Here is a 24,367-nt window from a genome sequence, read left to right as displayed (position 1 = left end):
CAGTTGGAGAATGGTAAATTGACAATGACTGATAACGGTTATCTAACACGTAAACACCGTTTTATAAAATACAGAGAGTGAACCTCTAACGTTACATCACTGACAGGCGGCGGTGTATATGTTTCCTAACTGTGGCTAAAGCTGCTGCTAGCTGGTTTACTCTCCGATCGGAGGCTGTTTATTTTATACACAGATAGAGAATGGTGAATTTACAATGATTAGTAACAGCTATCTAACACTTAAATGCTGTTATTATTAAACTTACCTTTTATTATATCCTTAAGATTATGAGAATGCGGGAAGTTTTCAGCTTGGTTCCCAAGGCAAAATCACACCGGAAGTAAAGATACCCAGTTTTGAGTTATGGCGGCCATTGTCTGACGTCACTGTGAAAAGGGTCTATTAAAGCTAAATTTACTTTAAAAAGTAAAAAAAGAACATAGAACCCAGCAAATATTTTTTGGTAGGACAGTGCGCCATCATAAATTAATACCATCAATGAACATGCCAGCACTAATGGGTACCTGGACTTAGAGACTTTATTCAATATTTTAAAAAGCCTTAACTTATGGTAATTTGAAACAGTATTGTAAGGGTAAGAAAACTTATAGATAAGACAATATGTTAGGATACTAAGGTATTATAAGGCGTTTATTGATCTGAATATACAGTTAATTATCACTGTAATTAACTGCATATTCCAATAAGGTTTTTTTAAAAAACTTATTGGTTTTAAGAAAACCCCTGACCAGTTTTGCTAACTTTTGACAGCTGTACTGTATTTGAATATTTCAAAATCCCTTTTTCATACAGCTTAGCAGTAGTAAATCTCCCTTCACAACAGAGTAAAAGAACAATTAAAATCAAAAGACAATGGACTTAACAGGGTCTTGGAGAGGTTTGCGAGCATAAGAAAACTATACTAATGAGCCTGTGATGTGATGGTGTATCTTGGTCCTGGTGCTTATGAAGATGATTGGTAGCTTATCAACTCTGGGAGTTTATCAATTAACAATGATCAACGATTGATTCTTTGATTAGAGCTCTCAATTAATCAAACAAGATCTTCTTTACAGATGGTACTGTGCTCCAAAATTACAGTTTCTGTTTTGTTTTCAACAGCTTCTGGCTAATCTGTTGTCTGTCCACCATTTTGGAAGCCTTTTCATTTTCAAAGTCCCATTAGCGGTCACTGCTGATTTTCCACCTAGTACAGAGATGAGACCTCTGTAATTACAGTGTCATCTGTAGCTTTAGTAATGGATGTGACATCTGTACAAACAAGGCTGTTTTCACAAAGTGCAGTACAATGCTGAAGTTTGATGTGCATGAAGAGGTCTTGGTGAGGGTTGATGTTTTGATTCAGTACGAAGACTGGTAACAGCCATCATGTTGTTTAATCTACAGAGCATTTTGTGTGTGTTAAGCTGTGAAATAACATGACTGAGTGAGTGACCACTGCCAATTAGGCGCTATACTTCTAAGCAGCGTGTTATGGCGTCAGCAATAACCTCATGGTACATTAAAGAGCACCTCATAGATCTATCCTAAAATACATCTACAAATATGATTAAATAGTCACATTCCCCAGTCTTCTTCCTAAAACAACAAATTTTGGTTTTATTGAAGAATCAGATTAAATCCCCCTTTGCCATTGGTCGCATTTTAAAATGCTATAAAGTAGCAGTCTTGATAAATAACTAGTCAAGCATATTGTTTCATTGTGAGAATATCGTGACAGAACATTTGAATTTTTATTTTTAATACCTAGGTCAATCTCCCCGTCCAGTATCCTTGACAGCAGCACCCTAGAGCTCAGGTTTAAATTATACCATAAACTTCACATGTTATTTGTTATTCTGCCCTGCTCATTTACAATTTAAAAGAGACAAACAATTAAACACATGTATGGAAATACCAAAGGAGCAACAAAATACATTTAAAAATGGATAATGGCAGTAATAGTTACCAATGCTGCAAAGTGCCACCACTGATTTTGTCCTTAGCTTTTACAGATCAACTGTGTTGGTATTTTTTGATAATTTGATTTTATTACACTGTGACATTTCAAAAGTCAAGAAATCACTGAGGTTTTGGTCAGAGTAATTGGACAAAGCCAATATACAAGAAACTAATCATTCAAAAATGATCAGGTCTGTTATACATGTGGTGCTAAATAAGACCACTGTGACTTGATACTACAAAATGTGCACTTCAATTAAAAGTTATTTCAATATAGAAAATCTAGTGTACAATTTGACTTGAATGCAATATGGTACAAAACATCCTTGATATAAAGTAATTAGTTTTAGTGGGAATCAGCTCTGGAGTTTGTTTATTTGTAACTTTTTTTGGTGATTTGGTTTCTTTTCACACAGAAAACTGCAAGCGAACTAAAACTTGTCACTACAAACAATTAAAGAATAAATAAACCGCTCAGTGATCCGGGTCGTCATTTAGCATGATTGTTGTGTTCACACCTACACAAACGAACCACACTAAAGGGGAAATGGACAAAAGACACCAGGTAGGAAAACTTTCAAGTTTTGTGTGGAAGTGCAGGTGATGAAGAAATAGGTCTGGAAGGGAAACTTGGCTAATTTGAGTTTTACAAGCCGTGTACCGACATGACATTCTCTCAGTATCAGAGGCAAAGTTAGGTTTGTTTTCATACATAATTATCTGTTTTTCAGCATGAATCATAATTTCAAACCAGAACTTTACTATCTTACAGTTGCTCATAACAAAAAGCTGATTAAGTGCTGATATAATATTTCTGAGGGAGATGGGGAACAAATTAATCTGATGTATTTGTAAAAAAAAAGAAATAGGTCAATAAAACATTATTTTACACATAACATTGTCGATGAAAAACATTGAAAATCCTGGACCTACATATTATTTGGCACTGTATAGCGTATGATTATGTATTTCACCTGGTAAAGACACTGTATTACTAATCAGACTAATGAGACCAACACACACTCACTTTTCAGCCTCAGACATCCTAAGGAGCATTTAGACATTAAAACACATGAACACAAATCACTATTAGATGGAGAAAGTGATGCCAGTTTCAGCCTAAATACATTTGAAAACACAAATCTGGGTATTATGTTTATTGAAGAGGTAAAAGGATGAGAACAAGGAAAAAGAGAGCAAGAAAAAGTTGTTGTGCAAGTACAAAAGAGTGTAGAAGTGTCATGATTGCCTTCACACTGGAATGGTCACGGAGGTCCCACAGACTGTTCAGCAGTCTTCATCTAATATGAAGGAGACCTAAGCAAATTATCAACCTTTATTCCCCCCTGACTTTTCAAGCTACTTACATTTTATCTGCATTTTTGCAATTTAAATGCCCAAAACAACCTCAAAATATGATCTAAAAAAATTCCATGAATTTTTGTTGATTACATCCAAACAATTTTAGAGCTCAAAACAGAAGGAGGCTGGAAAGTGTTATTACTCTCACATAATGTTTGTAGTCAAAAAGGTCTTTCCTTCTGAAAAAATGGAACTATTAGCAACCATCAAGTTGTGGGACTTCTCATTTTTTATTACAGCAAACTTGTATTTATTTTGGCATTTTTTTTAGATACAGTAATGTGTCCAGAAGATAGTGATCAGTCAAAAATATTTATTGCTTTGGTAGAGGCTTCCAAGCCCATTTAAGTTATTTTTTGATTAAGTTTAGTTTTTTCACAGTTGTTGCTGTTTTAAAATCCAATAGTTTAGGCTGTGATTTCAGTGAGTAAGGTTTAAGTATAATGTTTATTCCCTATGAAATTAATAAAATGGAGACCCTCAGTGTCCACTGATGAACATCGTAACATTTGGTTTGGTTTTCTTCATGAATTGGACTCCTCAGACTCATTATTCTTAAGAGACATTAACTATAACATTTGATGGATTGCCTCCATTTTTACATCTCATTATAGGAGAAAACTGATTTCTATCCTGTACATTCATTAATTCAATACTTCAAACAAAGACAGGTACAACTTTAGAAAAGAACCAGTAGGATCACTTTCACATTGTGGTGAAACTGTAGGTAGTATTCTGTACTGTCATTTGCACCGTAAAATGTACATAATATCACCATGGTGTTGGCTAGTGACCTCCAATCTTATTCACAAGCACTTTGAAGCATGTTTATTTATTTACAACATACAGTGTACTCTGAAACAATAACACGTTTATAAATAAATATTGCAATCTGAACAATCTTACAGTTCTCCTTTTTGTAGTCGAATTCCTCACGACTGGTCACCTGAGCTTAACGAAGGTGAGGCAACCTCTGCCTGCTCCGTCTTCCAATCTCTGCCACTTATTCTTTTATATGTGCTATCATTCACCAGCAGACTATCCATTACTCGCTGTCTTTGTCCTTGGTATTCCTTTTCTTCCTCACCCTCCAGATGTCAATTTTAAATAAATAGAAACAGTGTCTAAAACAAAAGAATAATATATTCTCAAAATCTGAATAGACTTTTCAAATTAAAAGCTACAATTTAAAATATTTCTTAACTTTAAAAAATAATAATAAAGAAAACATAATAAAAACATATTTATCAAAAAGTAGAAACAGAAGGAGAACTATTTTTATGGTAACATGGAAAGGATGTTCCCTATATATATATATATATATATATATATATATATATATATATATATCAAGCCATTTCTATTAGTTAGTCATTCCTTTTCAGTCATACTGTAATGTCATTTAGTACTTCCTGGTAACTCCGTGTAATGCACAAACCTCTTCCAGCCGGGCTAGATGTCTTCATTCAGAGTTCTCATTAAGTTTTTAGCCAGGTTTTGCAAAGTCCAAGCCATTTTCATTTTACTTCACCCTCCTTTTGGTTTGCAGAATGTATCTGACTGTGTTCCACAGTTTGTTCTAGTTCTGCTAAATCACAGACGAGGAGAGAGGCAAGGGGATATCACCATTGTTTCTGATGGGGAGAGAGCAGTCATTGGCTGCAGGGTTCACGAAATGAGGCCCCATTAAAAATGGCCAGTGTCCTTTCTTATTTTTAATTGTGCAAGAATAAAAACGTATGTCTTGGATCCAAGGATGAAACAGTCTTTCTCGTGACTTGTCCTTTTCAATCTCTCAAAGTTGTTGTTTGTAGAAAGAATGTGATTTCCTGAAAAAAGGTCTGATTTATCTGGACTGCTGACTAAAAAATTAGTTAATTTTCTGTTAAATACTTGAAATATATTTATATATATATTTTTAACTCGCATTATACTCATAAGTAATAACAAAATGAAATCGGGGAAATGATAAGTCAACATCTGTTGTTTTGCGATATCAGTGGTTGGTTAACCATTCAGGAGTCCTGGCAGGTAAATTGCTTATATTTTAAAACAGAATATTTACTCAACAGCCTTAGCCAACAATGGCAATAAATAAGTTAAAAAAAAAAAATCCAAAGACTTGTGACGTCATTACAAGATCAAAGTTTGTCAACATCTTTGTTCAAATGTATAGTGGCTTACAAAAGTTTGTCCATTAACATACCCTGAATCAATAATGTCTGAATACAGTTGTTTACTGGTTTTCTGAAAGTAAACACTCATAACCAATAGTGACCATTGCTGATTTTTACACTATGATTTTCACAATAAGTAACACAAAACAAACTCTGAATGTTACTTATTGTTTGCTACTGTTACTTTTAGTGTGAGCTAGTGATGACTTTCTACTCTGCTTTGCTTTAGGGGAGCCAAAGGTTAGGAACCCTTAAGCTGTGTGTCCAAAACCTTTAGGTTATCACTATTTTTCATTTTACTGCTCTCACATTTTTCGCTTCACTTGACCCTTTATTAATCCACTGCAAAGGCATCACAGGTGAATTGTACTCTTTGTCCATCTTTTCTCCAGCCCACATCCTCTGCCTCTCTATTGCTCAGTTTCTCTCCCTGTCAGTCACAGATTGTCTTGCAGCCTCTCCATGTAGGTTCTGATTTCAGACTGACCCAGGTCCATATCCTGGCACACCCACTTAATGTCATCCTCATTACCATTGGTCACAAGAACTGAGGAGTTGACATACTGGCCACCACTACCCGAATTATCGCTGGGCAAAACGGTGGCAAAGGATGTAAATTTGACTCGTTTGCGCTTGGCAGCAGCAACTGCAGCTGCAGCCGCAGCTCTGGGGGAATTATTCAGATGCTCTGTTTGCCCAGTGGCATCTTTCCCACCAGTAGTGATTGCAGAAAGGCACTGATGGGGTTCTGGGATAGACCTAGGCAAGGTCTGTCCATGAGCCATTGCCCGCAGTCCACCTGTGCCGCCACTGCCACCACTTATTGTGCCCATGCCAGAACCTACACCCATCACCAAAGTGTTCCCAGCACCATTCAGTAGGTACTTGCTCTCCTCATATCCTCCTTCGTTTCTGTCAATGATGGTAGTGCATTCATCAGGTAGGCCCTGGCATTGGTCGGCATGGTCAGCTAAGAGGTCAGCCTCAGTGCCAAGCCACACCCAGTCATGGGCATGGTTCATGTTACCGCCTGCTTCCAGTACAGGAACCTGCTTGTGTCGGTACCTAAAGAAAAAAAAGAGATGATAATTTGGCTTCAGTGAAGGGTAAATTAAGAAACAAGAAATGAATCCTATTTCTTCTGATTGTCAGAAATTTAGCTTGATTTTTTGTATGTGGTAAGATTTTGTACTTTAAGCTTTTCAACAGATTTGTGTCAAAATTTAGAAACTCTGACTAATATCAACCTAAAAACTTGAGTGGTAAGATATAAGTAAGAGTATACCCATAGCTATCAAGATTAAGATATTGTGGTCTTAAAAGGTCACAATATTTCAATTATATATCTCTTCAAAGGGAGCTCTGTCTTGCTCTCTGCATGCAAGTTGAATTTGTCTGGTAAACTCTTTAAAATTGATAGAGCTTGACTACTTTTAGTATTTTTGTATTTCTGTTTGAGTCTCTTATTTTGAAGTATGAAAGAAAGTATTAAGATATTTAAATTGCCCTGTTATGTCAACACATAATTCAATTCATATCTAATATTCTTTTTAAAGGAAAATTAAATGACAAAATAAATCAAAGAAGTCATCACAACTGTTACATTGTTTGTATTGGAGCACTCTTTTTTCAAGTCTTAAATAATCAGAGGGGATATTTGAGTTGTTAACATTTCAACTTTTCTGAAAAGTTGAAATGCTTTAAATTATAAATTTAGTTATAACCTTTACAGTTTATTACCTGAATGCAAAGCTGACACAGTTGATGAGGAAGACCAATATGGCCAGACAGAATACTCCCAGAAGAGCATACATCCCAATCTCCAGGTCTGACAGGCCTCTTGTGGTCTGGGTCAGCTCACCATTCCCAGTTCCTGGAACTTCCACTTGTACTGGATTCTTATTATAGTCCCCGCCTTGTCCTGACCCTCCCCGACCGCTGTTGCCACCACCAGCGGCTCTTCCACCTGAAGCACGGTGGGTAACTGTGCTTTTAGTTGTTGTGCTAACCTGACAAATGGAAATTAAAACATTACAATGTTTCAGTTTTAGTTGCAAAAATCAATAAATTTATTAAAAATTATCTAATGTAAAGGAGAGAACTGTTATCCCAGTATAAATCTCATTCTTTATTTAAAGCAGAAATTTTGAACTGTAACATTTCTGTAGGTGAGTTTTGACAGCATTAGGTAAACAGATAATCTGTGAAAAGATTGATTATCTCCACCTCCTCCCTGCTATTCTGAAGTAAAGCACCGTTCCCAACCAAAAACAACCAATCAGAGCCAGGAGGAGGTTCTCCGCGCTGTCAATCAATGGTGTGTACATGCTCCTCAATGTGCTGTTGGCATAGAAACAACTTATTGTTACATGAAAACCAGTTATATATCATTGGTGGCTATGCTAACTAGCCTGAGCATTCACAACAGCCTCTGCTGGCTACAGCCTCGCTAGCAGAGGTGAGTACAAGAGGTGGGATGAGCAGCGCCACATAGCTTGTGATTGACAGCAATAAGACCCTCGTCCTGGCCTCGTTTGTTTCTAGTTAGCATGAGGAGAAGGCAGATTGTTTTTCACAGATTATGTCTCATACCATCCTGTCACATCATAGTAACAGCTTCAACAAATATGTAAAACAATGTGCTTCATTAAAGTTACATACTGATGCTTTAATAGATAAAGACAGTAATTTCAGGAAAATATCCAAAATAATCTTCCCACCTTCCTCATGGCTCCTTCCTCTCGGTCCACAGCCACACTCTTGGAATTCCATTCCCCTCCATTATTTGTCCGTTGGTCACTGGTGCTGTTTTCTAACCCTCCACCATCCTCCGCTCCACCTCTCTCGTCGCTGTTTGCTCCAAACTTAACGACCACATTACCCACTCCAGATGCCAGCACACTCTTCCTCTTGGACTTCTGGCAAGTTTCAGAAATGACCATTTCCACACGAAACAATGGACCCTGTCCATCTCCCTCAGCCACTATAATTGGCCAGTGCTGCTCCTGTTTGACAATCCAATAACGGGAAAATTAATAGACATGTTCTTGTTATGTTTGGATGAAGTGCCATAAAGGTTGTTTTAGATTTTTAAAAAGAAAGTGTTTTAACCTGATTGGTTACAGAGATGACATTCTCATCCAGTGAGACAGCTGAGAGGAGGAAGTCCTTGGGATCATAGATATCAAGAGGTGTCACTGAGCCATCACTGTAATGAATCCATGCACTAACCACAGCTTCCTGAATGTGAAAACCAAACAGGATACATTAAGTGTCAGGATATGGACAGACCAAATAAAGCAAAATGTTTTCAAGGCATTATAGCCTCTGGCAGAAGTATAATGCACCAATAACTTTGGAGGATGTGAACCATAAATGGCAGTTTCAGTTGCTTTAGGGTTTGCTTGTAATTAATTGAGACTTTGGTGACCTAATAGTGTTGTCATCAATATAACTGAAATAAATAATAAATTTTTACTCTTTGGACCAGATACAGAGAGACATATCTACTCTTCCACTGACTAACATTAAAGCAGCTGTATCCCATTTGACTCTGGGTCAAATCCCCGTCTCACCAATACATGTCTTCACTAAATCATGCCAGCATGTTGCCATCTTATCCCCACCTGCTTCAGTTTCTGATATAGGGACACAAACCATTTTAAACCCATGGACATACCTGCTGTATGTAGTATTTTTGATAAACCTGGTAAAGTGATTTGGCCAGTAGCCCTAGCTATAATTCTATGGCCAAAGTATTACAGATTATAAATAAAACTGGGAGAAATTACGGTAGCAGCATTCATCACTAAAAAAAAATAACTGTGTATTCTCAGGTAAACACAAATAAAATATTTTAATTAAGTTTTCTTCAGTCATCTGACAGTCAGTATATGTGAATGCATAAATGTATTTGCAGAAGTAATTATTACCTGTTTAGGTGTGTGAAGCAGATCTGTAGCTGTAGTCGTTAGCTGTATTGCTTGGTAATTTCCAGGACTCGCTGTCATACTGAGAGACAAGGATGCAACCAGCTGGACTCCCAGGTCTGTTATTGTTACCTGCAGGAACAAATATAATTTATTAAACGATCTATAAAGGCTAGCAAAAAATCTTGGGCTTCCACATGTTTGCAATAAATACAAGATATTTCTGTATTTCTGACAAAGGAACAATGACATTATGTGCAACTTAAACTAAAACTAGAGTCACTTCAATTATGTAGTTGATATGTATAACACATATTTTATCTTCACTTTTTCAGTGTTATTTTTCATGTCCACGTTAAACCTGTGAGTTTATAAAAATTACACTTTGAATCGGCATTGTTCCTTTATGCCTTGACCTTGTCATTTCTGAAAATTAAAACTACTTGATTGACAGATCTGTATAAAAACATAATGTTTCTGTTCTATGTTTCTACATTATGTCATCATGGGGAGTACCAGCACTTATTTTATTCAACTTAAATCACTTCTAAAAAGAAAAATGTAATAATGATCCAGCAACATAGTAACAAAAAACATGACAGCAGCTAAACTAATTTACATGTTACTCTACCTTGTCATCCAAAACTGTCACAGTTTTCTCTGCCAGTATAGAATCAGACAAAGGGGACAAGACCTGCAACGAATCATAAAATGAACATAAATTTTACTGTAAAGTGTGAAAACATGAATCTAAAACTACATTTACATTTTTTAAGGATTTTCTTTGGGCTCTGGCGACCTTTATTGAGCAGTAAATCTGCACCAACTAGAGAAGGAGAGAGAAGGAGAAGGGGGAAGACTTGCAGCAAATGGTCCAACACCAAAAATGTAACCCAGAATAGCTATGCTTTAAGTTAGTTTCAAATATAAAATACTAAGGATCACTTTGAATTCTTGGTGGATATTTTTACAGCGGGCAGATTTAAATATTGAACCTGGAACAAACAAGGAAGAATAGATAGGAAAGAATAAAGGACACCAATTCTAATTTTCATTTTCCTACTTATTCAGACTTTGAAAATACTGTAATCAAATACCATTCTTTTTCAGCCCTGAAGGGAAGCAGGCTGAAATAACTTCTTCCACTTATGCTATCAGAATTGGCAAGATGCTTTATAGTCTGTTATTACTAACCATGTCCAAAACAAGCACGTAAACAGACATGAATAAACAGGATCCTTTCATAACTGATTAGATTATTTGTGTAAAGACTGGAATGTGTTACATTCAAATTTAGTTGACATTCGAACCCCCAGTTGCTTTCAATTTATATTACAAAAAAAAACTTATAGAACTTATAAAAAAAAATGTGCACAAAGCACCTGACACAAACACACATCAGCTGTGCTCTCGCAGGTTAGCATTCAACTAAGTCAACAGGGCCAAAAGCAAAACAAGCAAAAGAAAAAGTGGGTGGATGAAAAGAGAATAAAAACAAGCAGTGAGCAAGAGAGGGTAATATATAGAGCAGGTGTCAGAGCAAGAAAGACAATGACAAATAGCAGTGGACAGAATATGAGAGAGGGCAAAGGCAAGGAGCATGAAAGATTGGGATACAAGAAGAGAGGGAAAGCAGAAGACGGACAGTGACAGAGATTAGGAGCCTCGTGCTGGAGTGTACTCCTCCGCCTGAGGACAGGCAGATCTGATTGGTGTACAAAGAAAATCTCTCACTGAACGTTTCGATGTGTCAAATTCAATCCTACCCTCGGTGAGGTAAAGAAAAAAAAATTAATGATTGACATGTATGGGATTGCACCTCAAGACTGAGAATGAGCCTGTGAGAGGAAGAAACTGGGGGAGGGGACTAAGGAAAGAGAGATGGGCAATAGAGGAAGAATTGGGGCTCAGGGAGTCTTAGCTGGGGAGGTAAAATTGAAATGTCAAACTATCAAATGGTGGCTGTCGACACCGGCATGTAGAAAGAGAGAGTGCTGGGTAAATTCTCTCTCCTGGCTCCAAAACCGCACACAGCTGCCTATAAATGTGCATCTGTACGTGTGTGTGTTTGCGTCCCAAGTTGGCTTGATTGAAACATACGCTCAGCTGTTTCCAGAAAGTCCCCTGTGTTTCCTTTAAACTCAGTGCCAGCCTACTTAACAAACACACAGACCACTTGTTTAAGAGCTTCCATGCATGTGAATGAACTTAAAAACATAGATTTAAAAAAAAAAATGTTTTTACATACAGTGCCTTGCAGAAGTGTTCTTGACCTCATATTTTGCTATGATACATTGCAAACTGATGCATTTTTATTTTTATTTTACTGACCAACACAAAGTTATTCATATTTATAAAACTGAAGGAAAACTGGAGGAGCTGCAAAGATTCACAGCTCCTTTGAGATAACTGATAAACAGGACAAAATATATTAGCTCGACAAATCTGGCTTCTACAGATGAAGGGTAAGGATAAAGCTATTACTGAATGAAAACAAAAAAAATGTCCTTTATTATTTTGCATGCATGTTATTTGAAAAAAATGCTTGTTTTTCAAATAACAAGCATTTGAAAAAAGGGGATCTAGTCAGTTATGACCAAAAGCTGAACTTAAGGCTTATATGAACCTACAACAAAAGTTTTGCAAGGAAGAATAGTGTAAATGTATGTCTCAAGACGTGTCAATATCTAGTACAGATATTCCCAAAAAGACTTCCAGCTGCAAACACAACAACAGATTTTTCCACAAAGGTAATGATTCAAATGGGCTGAATCTAAAAGGATGACACATTTTTCACATTTGTGTTGATATATTTTTGGAAACAATGTATCATTTTCTTTCCATGTTATAATTATGGATTACTTTGTGTTGGTGTATTACATAAAATCTCAATTCATCATAGTTTGTGGTTGTGAAAAATTTCAAAGGTTATGAACGGTCTTGCAGGCAATACTCTGACTGGATGGACTATCAAACAGCCTACCAAACTATGTGGTGTTGCGGTGACGTGAAGCCTATAAAGGCCAGACTGTTCAAATGCAGCCGATGCACAAATGTTTTCAATGTCTGCAAATGTAGACCTACAAAATATCACACCAAGATGTCAAGGCTAAATCCACAATAGTTAATTGGGGCTAATTGTGGAGTAAGCAAGCAAAGAGGCTTGCTGTTAGATATGAAATAGAGAGAAAGGTATGAGGGGCCGTTTAGGACAAAATTTACGTTTTGTCTCTCACACACTACCAAAAACTCTCGCATACTCCAAAAAAGTAGCCACGCACACTCCAAAAAATTACGTTTTGTCTCTCACACACTACCAAAAACTCTCGCATACTCCAAAAAAATAGCCTCGCACACTCCAAAAAATTACGTTTTGTCCCTCACACACTACCAAAAACTCACGCATACTCCAAAAAAATAGCCTCGCATACTCAAAAAAATTACGTTTTGTCTCTCACACACTACCAAAAACTCTCGCATACTCAAAAAAATTACATTTTGTCTCTCACACACTACCAAAAACTCACGCATACTCAAAAAAATAGCCACGCACACTCAAAAATTACTCACGCACATTCAAAAAATACTCAAATTGCGTATACACACACTACTAAAATGTCACACACACACACACAAACGTTAACTTTCTCGCTCACATACACTGTACTAACAGCTCGCACATTCACAAACGTTAACTTTCTCGCTCACATACACTGCTAACAGCTCGCACACACACAGACGTTTATCTCTCACATACACAAGACTAAAGTTGAACACACACACAGTACTAAGACTCGTTTTATGAATGTGTGAGAGCGACACTCTTTATGAATGTGTGAGAGCCAGACTCTTTTTGAATGTGTGAGAGCGACACTCTTTTTGAATGTGTGAGAGTTGTCACGGAAGAGGCGGGGCATAATTTTTGGATCAAACTGCGCATGCGTAGATCCTAAACTATAAGTTTCGATTGTTGACTCACTGTATGTTCTATTACTTAGTATATTTGTGCTTTTAAATATATATAGAACGTTTAACTTTCTTGTAGATTAAATGTGCTATAGAAATAAATGAATCTGATTGATTGATTAAAAATAGCAAAATTGCTGTAGTACAATCTGTCCACTGGGTGCCAGATTGTAGCACTGCGGGCAGTCGTTGAATCGTTTAATGCGCCTGTCAAAGTGCTGGTTGCCTCCGGAGAAGATAGAATGGTGTTTAAAATGGCAGCTGCCTGACCAATTCTCTCTCGTTTCGAATTAGAGTTAGCCATGTTCGGTATAGCAAACTCTTTCTTCTTCGGCACTAGTTGGCGCCGGTTAATAATTCCTGTAATACTGGCACCCAGTGGACAGATTGTACTACAGCAATTTTGCTATTTTTAATCAATCAATCAGATTCATTTATTTCTATAGCACAATTAATCTACAAGAAAGTTAAACGTTCTATATATATTTAAAAGCACAAATATACTAAGTAATAGAACATACAGTGAGTCAACAATCGAAACTTATAGTTTAGGATCTACGCATGCGCAGTTTGATCCAAAAAATTATGCCCCGCCTCTTCCGTGACAACTCTCACACATTCAAAAAGAGTGTCGCTCTCACACATTCAAAAAGAGTCTGGCTCTCACACATTCATAAAGAGTGTCGCTCTCACACATTCATAAAACGAGTCTTAGTACTGTGTGTGTGTTCAACTTTAGTCTTGTGTATGTGAGAGATAAACGTCTGTGTGTGTGCGAGCTGTTAGCAGTGTATGTGTGCGAGAAAGTTAACGTTTGTGAATGTGCGAGCTGTTAGCAGTGTATGTGAGCGAGAAAGTTAACGTTTGTGTGTATGTGCGCGAGCTGGTAGTAGTGTATGTGAGCGAGAAAGTTAACGTTTGTGAATGTGCGAGCTGTTAGTACAGTGTATGTGAGCGAGAAAGTTAACGTTTGTGTGTGTGTGTGTGACATTTTAGTAGTGTGTGTATACGCAATTTGAGTATTTTTTGAATGTGCGTGAGTAATTTTTGAGTGTGCGTGGCTATTTTTTTGAGTATGCGTGAGTTTTTGGTAGTGTGTGAGAGACAAAATGTAATTTTTTTGAGTATGCGAGAGTTTTTGGTAGTGTGTGAGAGACAAAATGTAATTTTTTTGAGTATGCGAGAGTTTTTGGTAGTGTGTGAGAGACAAAACGTAATTTTTTTGAGTATGCGAGGCTATTTTTTTGGAGTATGCGTGAGTTTTTGGTAGTGTGTGAGGGACAAAACGTAATTTTTTGGAGTGTGCGAGGCTATTTTTTTGGAGTATGCGAGAGTTTTTGGTAGTGTGTGAGAGACAAAACGTAATTTTTTTGAGTATGCGAGGCTATTTTTTTGGAGTATGCGTGAGTTTTTGGTAGTGTGTGAGGGACAAAACGTAATTTTTTTGAGTATGCGAGGCTATTTTTTTGGAGTATGCGAGAGTTTTTGGTAGTGTGTGAGAGACAAAACGTAATTTTTTGGAGTGTGCGTGGCTACTTTTTTGGAGTATGCGAGAGTTTTTGGTAGTGTGTGAGAGACAAAACGTAATTTTTTGGAGTGTGCGAGGCTATTTTTTTGGAGTATGCGAGAGTTTTTGGTAGTGTGTGAGAGACAAAACGTAATTTTTTGGAGTGTGCGTGGCTACTTTTTTGGAGTATGCGAGAGTTTTTGGTAGTGTGTGAGAGACAAAACGTAAATTTTGTCCTAAACGGCCCCTCATAGAAAGGGGAGTGTGTTTACTGCATACGAGTGCTTTGCACTGCAAGGTGAAGGGCTAAATTACAATGTGCTTGACAAAATCAGAAATGTTCAGCTGACTGTTCCTGGACTTTGTGATGAATTCCCTGATTTTGGAATATATTTCAAAACCATTGTCCACCAAGCACTTTCAATAAGCAGTGACTAAAGCAGAAAGTTCATGTCAGGAAATGTATATTGGAAGACATTGTATTTTGCAGAGAAAATAAAATGCTACTCACTTGTATAGTAGTAATGCCTAGGTCACGTCCCATTAAAATATGCCCATCTACAAGCCTAGCTATGCGTGGCTCTTCAACCTGTTTTATAGAAACAGAAAGCCCAGATGTAACTTTCATTCTCATCTATGTGCTAGGCCCTCTTTTTCACTGTAACATTATGTACAGCTAAACCTATTTCATATCATTGTAATAATTTAATTTGACACATATGCTTCTTCTGTTCAGAAGTAGTATAATATTTTGCTGTAGCCCAGGTAGAGCCCTAACTATTAGGGTGATAGGAAGAAATCCTTATATTTACTTAGGGGTATGAATATGAATAAATTAATGATTTATTAATAAATAAATCATTAATTTATTTTTATATATATTATTGTAGAATATATTGTAGATTATATTCTACATTAATTAACTATTAATGATCATTTTCCACACTTACCTTCAATTGTTCCAAGACCAAAGGAGTGATATCAGCTTGCCAGTCAGTACCCAACATGTAAACCATCTCCCCTCTAGGGTCAGATGGTTCAGCAACAAAATGAGTGAGAACTCGCACCAAAGCATACTGGTACTGGAAAGTGGAGAAGGAGGGTAAGGTTTAATGGACATGGGTTGAGGTCATTCACCCCCCCCCTGCTCCCCAACCCCAACTCATTGATGACCTAATCAATAAAGTTGCAAGTTGATGCACAAGAAAACTGTACTATTTTAAAGCATATGTATTACATAAATTCTGAATCAGAAGCAGATTTTTTGGTGTCATCTACAAGCATTATTGTAAAAAAAAACAAACAAAAAAAAAACCCAATCCCATTTACCTCCTCCACTGCACAAGTAAATTCATGACATTGTCCTAATCTTTAAAGGTAAATAAACAAAAAAAAAAAACCCACCACATTAAATTAAATTAAAAACTGCTAATTGCATATTATATTTGCAAAACTCTATTAAACAAAAACAAACAAAAAAAACACATAAAAACTGCCTTTAAGAGCATGACTCAAAGAAATTCAATCAAATGGTACCTGTAGGGTGCAGCCTTTACCCTTTCTGTCATCATCTTCATCATCCTCGCTGTCCCTGGTGGGTCTGTAAGAACAGAAGAAGATAAATGAGATTGAAAATTGAAAGAGGATGAGATAATCTGGTAATTAAAAGCCCTTCCAATACTCTAAATGTAGCTCCAGCTAATCCATACCAAACACTCTCCTTATAATAAGACTTTCAGTCAACAGAAAGCTAATTTAATTTGTAATTATTAATTACATTTACACATACTGCCTGAACAGTATATTTCTTGGCATGGCTGATCTTTGTGTGTCCAATGTAATCCAAAATAGGAGGGTGTCTTTACTGTGTTCTTAAGTTGGAAACTTCTTAGGTGTTTGGTCAGACACTTGACCAAACACCTAAACACCTATGTTTTAAAACATATTTAAAACATTAAATATGTTTTCTTTAACATATTTAAAGAAAATTTTGACAATGCATATTTATTAAATGTAGTAAAAGATAAGGTCAAAATTTTTCTTGTGCACAAATACACAAGAAACACACAAGAACCATAAAAGAAGAAAATAAATGTGACGTGATTAATATAAAATGCTACATATTCTTATCAGAGGAGGGGATTGTAATGAAAGTGTATTATTTTCAAATGAAATCATAATATGTTTGAAAACTAGCAACCAATTATTGCTAGTGAAGCAGGATTAGTTGAACAATAAATAGCTGTAGTTCTGAATATTTATGTTTATTCATTCAACAAACGGAAAAAAAGTAAACTAAATACACCTGATGCATTTATTAAACCAGCCAGAAATACCTTTTTTCTGGAACCAGAATCCAACTGAGCACTCTTGTGCTCTTGCAGACAGGGTTAATGGGTCATACAGTTTCCAGATGCTCAGTTTTGTTCTGTTTTTGTTTGGTTTCCAACCTGAAAAGCACATAACCTCCAATAATATGTTTGAAGGGACCCATAACAATTTGTAGTGGGGAAGAAGTGCAGTATGGGTAGCAAATCCTCAACTAAGAGTTTTTAGAATATTCTATTAAGTGTTGGAAAATTTGTAGTCTTTCCTCCAGATTCTCTTATAGAGTTTCAACTCCCAAATAGGGACACAATCTTCCTTCTCTGCCTCCCTCTGTGAAATATCCAGCCAGCACTCAGAACTGCATCTGAGTCTCATAACTGTCCTTGTTCCAGTGTTGCTCTGGTAATATTACACAAATTCTTATTCCATTTCCCAGAGTCCCAGTCGCACATGTGCTTGCAAGAATGTCCCTAATAGTTCTTGTGTTTTACTCAGAGAGAGTGTGGTTAGGGATATGGGGTGTGTGTGCACGTGTGTGAAACAGCCTGAGCACATTGGTTGGTGGCCACCTGAGCAAAAATTGGCAAATTGAAAAATAGGCCCAGCCGAGCAGAGTGGAAAGATGGTGATATGGGAATAACACAAAGCACATCAGTGATGGAGCTCATAGATACATATGTGTATATACAAATGCGTAAAATATATACTGTGCAGGTAGAGATGGACAATAGGAAAGGAAATTTGACCCAGCAATAACTGTAGATTTTTATCCTAAGAGGTTCAAGTGAGGAGAGGATCACACACACACTGAAAACTATAAAATACATAAACAATAAAAGCTGGAAATCGGTATGTAAAATGTGATGATGGTGTAACAATCCTCTAGACTTTACTGTTTCAGTAATTTCTGATCTAGTAGAGTAATGCATGATGCTGATCAAAACATTTTTTATCTGGCATATAAAACTATTATATTTATGTGTATTGTTATGCTTTTATAGTTAAACCAGATGTTTACATTCTCTGTGTAAAATTACAGTACACAGTCTTCTGTTCCATGTCGGTTCTCAAGCGCCAGTGTCCTGCATGTTTCAGAAGTTTCTCTGATTCAGCACACCTGAGTCAAATGATTTGGTAGTTGACATGTTCCTGGAGAATTTTATGACATGCTGGGGAGCTAATTGAGCTATTTAAATCAGCTGTATTGGAGCAGGAACACATCTAAAACATGCAGGACAGCAGCATTCGAGGACTGACTTTGGATATCTATGGTTTACACTGCAAAGCAGGTAATTAAAAAATAACGAATACTTAGCCTAGCCTTTTTGACCTACATTTCCAGTCAGGGAATGGTTTAGAATAATGGAGAAAAAGATGGTTGAAGTGAAAGCTAACACATGACACTTCATGGTATGTGAAAAGGTTAAAGTTTATGGGTAGTTTCCCCATCTTGAGGTGAGGCCTGGGTGCTGAAGATAAGGATGCAATGTCTTTGGGTTTTTGCAGAGCTGAAGAGACCTCCGTTCAATGTTTGTGTAAATGTGTGTGAAGAAGCATAAATAGTGAGAACGCTTGAGTTATTAGCCTTATGACTTACGCATCGTACCTCATTGTCTTCTCCTTGATGATAAAGCCTTGAAATGAACATTTGTGAGTATGCCTCTGATTTGATTCTGCCTTGAATTTTTCTTTAATGGTAATTTTCCTTACAGAACTGTTCAATTATCTGCAATCTTTTTCTTTCTTTATTAATTAACAAACGTTTAAGTCTAATAAGAGCAAAAATATGACAAAAGCATTTTCAAACTACCAATTCCCAGTGCTGGCGTTACCTGTTCAGAAAAATATTTGTAAAACCTTTTTTTATCCATGATAAAATGAATGACAAACCGAGGAAGCAGAATGCCATCTGACAGAGCAATTGCTTTTCCAGCCTGAATGTGAGGATTTTGTGTGAAATGCATTGCATTTTGAGGAACTAACAGATCCAAATGCTTTCATCCTCCACAGTGGGATCCTCACCCCCCACATCACTCACTCCCTGAGGTCAGACAGGTAAATTACCTCTTGTTGGTGGTGATCGGCACCCTCCAGCCTTTGACCTGGCTCAGCTCAGTATCTGACACATCTATCTGCAGGGGTAGCTTGGGAACCCAGACAGTGAGCAGCAGCTGAGCAGACAGGTGGAGGTAGGTGAAGTTTACTGCCAGGGACTGTCTACCCCGCATTTCTTTGCCGTTCACCAGAACCTGGTCGCAGTTTAAGGAAACCTGAAAAAGAGGAAGCGGAGAAAAGAAGATGAGAAATGAGTTTCCCTGATGTGTGAAGCAGCATGGGTGAAGGAGCTTCCATTTTACACTGAGATCGGTGATTTTCATTCAGCTGTAGCAATAGTAGACATTTATTTTGCTCACAGCCCAGAAAAACTTTCCCTTACAATTTGCCTTTGTTCTAAAGGCAAATTCAAAATTTATCACACATTGCTTCTTCTTTTTATTCATCATTCCCAAAACTGACCATTACTATACAATAAAGCTGCATTTTGAGTTAAATTTCACATAATTTTTAACTCGGTGTTACAAATCAGCTGTTTTCCATAACTGACACAAGTATCATTTATATACATATTTTTTAAGTAGAACTGTGGTTTTGTTGTTGGGATTAACCTAGAAAAGTCTTTTTTGGGGGGGTAAATATAAACCAGTGCTCTTTCTGTACAGTGCAACGTTTCTGTGCTGGTGTCCTTACACAAACGTTTGATCTCTAAAGAGGTTAGCATTTTGTTCATCAAAGCCAAACCATTTCTGCTCTATAGGCTCGTACCTCTGAATATTTTTCAATTTAACTTTGCCTCTGTGTGCTCACGCTCGGCCAACATAAAAGGAAACGTGGCCGACTTATCTCCTTCCTGCTCCGTCTTTTCAGTTTCTCCTTTTCTTCTCCTATTTTTAACCTTATTTCTATCTATTCTAACATCCACAATTTTTCTATCCTGATCCTCTTTTTTACTTTTGTCTTCGCTGTGCCCTCCCCCATCTTTTCACAGTCTCCCTCTTCATCTTCCTTCCTTTCTAAAACCTGATTTACCGCTTGTTAACATCAAAGGGATGTTTGACTGTTGGTGCCCCAAACCATTTCTTCAAATCATTTTTAATTTTTTTTTTACAGGTATAAATGAGTGTAAAAAAAAAAACTAGGCTACTGTAGTAGGGTTTGGTTTCCAATAAAGGTTTAGGGCAACAGAAGTCATGGGAGAGGACCTGCTTTAACTGGTGGTCAGGTGTGTAATTTAGTTCATAGGTTTGGTGAATTTGTTCAGTGAAATTAGTTCCAGTTTAACCAGAAAAGTTTGAGGAAATATCTCCACAGCTTTTTGTAGGAGAGGCAAAAGGTGTCTCTCCAAAAACACTAAACATACCTTACAGTATACTAAAGGGTTGATGATGATATAAGAGCACTTTATTTTTACACATTTCCAGATTTGTCTGTTTTTTATGTTTTATTTTCAAAATCTAAAACAAAAACTTACTTGCTCAAGGAACCACAGAATTTCTAGCTCAATATTTGCAGTAATTTACTTGACTTTTATGCCTTTTCGAATGCAGCAACTACTTGCAAAAACTGCTGAGCATCCAACAAAATAAAAGCCAATCTTTGTTTTGATCATAAATTACTGAAAACCCAAAGGTGACAGAGAACCTGCAACTGCTGCCAGACATTTAATATTGCACATACTTTAAGTTAGCTGATTTAAAAGCCTGCTTTGTGCGGGTAAAGAGATGAAGAAATTATGCTAATTCTGTGAAACATTTAGGTTTGCCATGTCAATGGAGTCTGTGATGAGCCCCTGTTTTGTACAGTCTGTTATTGGAAAAATGGATGTAAATGTACATTATTCTACATGGTCAGTACAGAGCAGTGTTGGGCAGATTACTGTGAAAATGTAACTAGCCTCAATTGCAAGTTATTCTATTTAAAATGTAAAGCAACATACTGTAGCAATCACCAATAATTTATAAAAGTAATGTAATGAATAACATTTGATTAAGAATTATGTAATTCTATAAAATTTGACTAAAAAAATCAACCCTCATGACTGATTGTTAATTATGTTTAAATTTTTAAACCTGTCAGTGTTAAAAGCGATATTCAATAGTGTCAAACAACTCCTTCTGAAATCATTTCAACACATTAAAAAGATACAGTAACACTTTATTTGACAGGTTGTGAATAAGACCTGTTTATGACAGGTGTTATGTCATAAACATCACATAACACCTGTCATGAACATGAGTAAGTCTTCATGAATATTTATGACTGTCGTCATAAAGTGTCATTCGGTAAATCATGACACTTTTAATACAAAGTTGACATTATTCAAAATGTCTTCGTTATGACAACTTGACATTAACCAAGAAATCATGATCGGACATAAATTTGTCATAAAAGTATTACTGATTAAACTTTAAAAATGATGTAGCTTTATGTTATTAAAGCTAAAGTTGACATTGAAATAGGACAGGGTAAGTCAACTTTGCTGACATCTTTTGTGTTTGGGATCTTTGGGACTTGGTTTTGTGTTTTGCTTTATTTTTAGGATTTGTCAGTCTGCTTTGTTTGTTTTGCTTTTCCCATGCCTTCAGACTGTCTTGGGATAAAAGTTCAGTTCACCAAACAGTCTATGGAGTTCCCCTATGTGGTCTTATCAATCAGAAGGTAATCTGTGTGAGTAAATCTTCATTAGTGCCATCCGAGCTTCTGCATAGCATAGAATGAAATAAAGTAAAATTATCAGGTAATTTCACTGATATCTAAATAGAGCTTGTGTATATTGTGGATCTGTGGTCTGTGTGTTAGAGGAAGTATGGTGTCTCTGAGCTGCACCACGACTAAAAGAAACCTAACTTAGATGGAGATCATATTATGTTGTACTGCAGTTTCAGATATGTGTATACAGCACTGGAGATATCAACTGATACCCTTTTAAAATAAATATTAATGCTTTGCTGTTTGTGTGTGTTTTCTCGGCAGAGTTATAGAACAAAAAGCCAAAATGTGCTCTGAGGCAATGCCAGATTCATGAAGTTGAAACATTCACAGTCACAGAAAAAATGTATGCATTTATATTCCCATACACATTAATGTCACACAGGATCGACTGGGGACAACGCTGCATGAGTGACAGTATTAAAAATATGCTTTGAACCTTTTCTTGCTTTTAATTATTGAAGTGTTTTTGCGTCCATAATCCATAATCTTTTTTACAAATCAGGCAATGCATGAAGAACACTTTAAAATATTTCAAATTTTCTGTATTTTTCCATTTTATCATTGTATCTGTTTAAAGCACATTTCCTCTGAGATTAATGCTCCTGTAAATGGTTTCTGTTTACTGAACTATTAGCACTTTTTCTACTGTAGGAAACAGCTTAAACAGTTGTTGGTGACACCTTATAAGAAACTTTGCATATTGATTGACAATAAAATACAGATTGTCAATGTGCTGCACTTTATGACAGGCCTGTAAATTATTTTAATCAAATCTCACTTAAAAAATACTCCTACAGTTTCAATGAAACTCCTTTGCACTGCTGATGCAATCCATTGCATAATGCTTCTTCAATTCCAGAGTGCAATTAAATTGGATAATAACCTCATAACTGTCTAGAGTTAACTTTGCTCTGTATTAAATAATTTTTCTGAGACTGTTTATTTTAGCTCTGAAAGCTAAAACAATTGGTGATCTGTTTTCTTTTATTTTAGGTTCAACAAAAGACAGGGTCGGTTTACTCCTCTGTGATTTATACATAAATTGTCCCAAACTCACTCAGACTTTGCGAGATATATTTGGATAGTTTCCCTCAAACTACTCCATGACTGTAGATGATTATCCAAACTTAAAGATTGTGCAAACGTGAGTGGTGTTTGAAGACTAAGTGCTGAATCTCTGGCAAAATGGGGTCGAAAACATATTATACAGCAGAACTACTGAGAATTTTGCCACCGTTGATTCTGAGAATTACTTATTTAAATTTTTCCCACTGGATAAAAGAAGTCAAAATAAAGGTTAGATTTTTTCTAAAATTTTCAGTTGGAGTATGTGTTATTGCAATAAAAGATTAATGTAATTTTAGGCTTTTTACACATGTTCACCAACAGAAATAACAAATTTGTGTACACAAATCTAAATGCAACACACAGCGTGTAATGTCTTTACAACCCACAAGCTGAGCTGCAGTTTTTAGGACACTGAAGAATGGATTTAAACTTGGAAAGAACAAGACAAAAAGGAGAGCAAAGGGAAAAGCAAAGCAAAAAATAAATTAACAGAAGGAGAGAATGGCAAAGAATAGAAATGAAAAAAACAACTCAGAGAAAAAGTTGCAGAGAATGAACAAAAAGTGTAGATCTCAGCAGTCAGGACTTGTTGAAAGAACAGGTCTGGAAAAACAAGTCTTCACCCTCATCAAATACCACAAACAACTGAACAACAACAGAACAACAAACAATTGCTGAAAAGTTATTCAACATATCTGCAGTTCAAGAGATTGGAGAAAACCTAAATTTAAAAGTTTCTTAGCAGTTACACCTAGAAATGTTCAGTGTTTTTTTCTTAAACCAATGAAAAACAAACAGATGTGTGATCAATAAGATGTTACATAAGAGTAAAAAGTATTAAAGTGTTTTTACTGTTTGTCTAAAAATGCCATTTTGTCCCCCTCTTTGTGGACTGAAAGTGTTGGAATTGCTTCAACTATAACAAAAGTTGGTCTTTAGAAGAAAAAAAACTGTAAACTATTCTTTTTTTGTAGAACTGCAAGGAAAAATGAAACATAGCAGGCCCATGTCTGTGTAAATCTTTCTATAGTTGTTATTCAAGCTGTCTGTGAATGGATTTACTGTATGTACATGCTTAGATTTTAAATAGTGTGTCATCAGTTAAGTTACAAGATTATGTAGGCAGAAAGCTTGTTGTTGGTGTTGAGGTTAATTGATGGTCATGTCTCAATTTTTAATGCCAGAAGCAACGTGAAGGTTTCCCTGAACCATCTGTCACTGTTTGATAGGCATAATGCATGACTTTGATAGACAGCATTACTTTTTTACCTAACATAACTCTGACATTAATATTAAAC

The 24,367-nt window shown here is 36.3% G+C and overlaps 1 protein-coding gene across 1 annotated transcript in view; it reads right to left on the bottom strand.

The window, feature by feature from the left end:
- Positions 1 to 5,374: 5,374 nt before the first annotated feature.
- The window catches only part of LOC116729583 (transmembrane protein 132B), a 250,503-nt gene continuing 231,510 nt past the window's right edge, over positions 5,375 to 24,367 (bottom strand). Inside the window, exons 7-16 of the mRNA XM_032578227.1 lie at positions 19,296 to 19,501; positions 16,440 to 16,503; positions 15,854 to 15,985; positions 15,415 to 15,492; positions 10,062 to 10,124; positions 9,434 to 9,562; positions 8,613 to 8,741; positions 8,222 to 8,506; positions 7,242 to 7,510; positions 5,375 to 6,566 (exon numbers count right to left, since the gene is read on the bottom strand). Coding sequence (XP_032434118.1) covers positions 5,939 to 6,566; positions 7,242 to 7,510; positions 8,222 to 8,506; positions 8,613 to 8,741; positions 9,434 to 9,562; positions 10,062 to 10,124; positions 15,415 to 15,492; positions 15,854 to 15,985; positions 16,440 to 16,503; positions 19,296 to 19,501 — 1,983 coding nt within the window. The 3' untranslated portion in view covers positions 5,375 to 5,938. The remainder of the gene's footprint in view (positions 6,567 to 7,241; positions 7,511 to 8,221; positions 8,507 to 8,612; positions 8,742 to 9,433; positions 9,563 to 10,061; positions 10,125 to 15,414; positions 15,493 to 15,853; positions 15,986 to 16,439; positions 16,504 to 19,295; positions 19,502 to 24,367) is intronic.

Source organism: Xiphophorus hellerii, chromosome 12 (genome assembly GCF_003331165.1).
Source record: "Xiphophorus hellerii strain 12219 chromosome 12, Xiphophorus_hellerii-4.1, whole genome shotgun sequence".
Classification (NCBI taxonomy): Eukaryota; Metazoa; Chordata; class Actinopteri; order Cyprinodontiformes; family Poeciliidae; genus Xiphophorus; species Xiphophorus hellerii.
The sequence above is the reverse complement of the archived record's forward strand: the minus strand, read 5'-3'. Positions and strand labels throughout refer to the sequence as shown.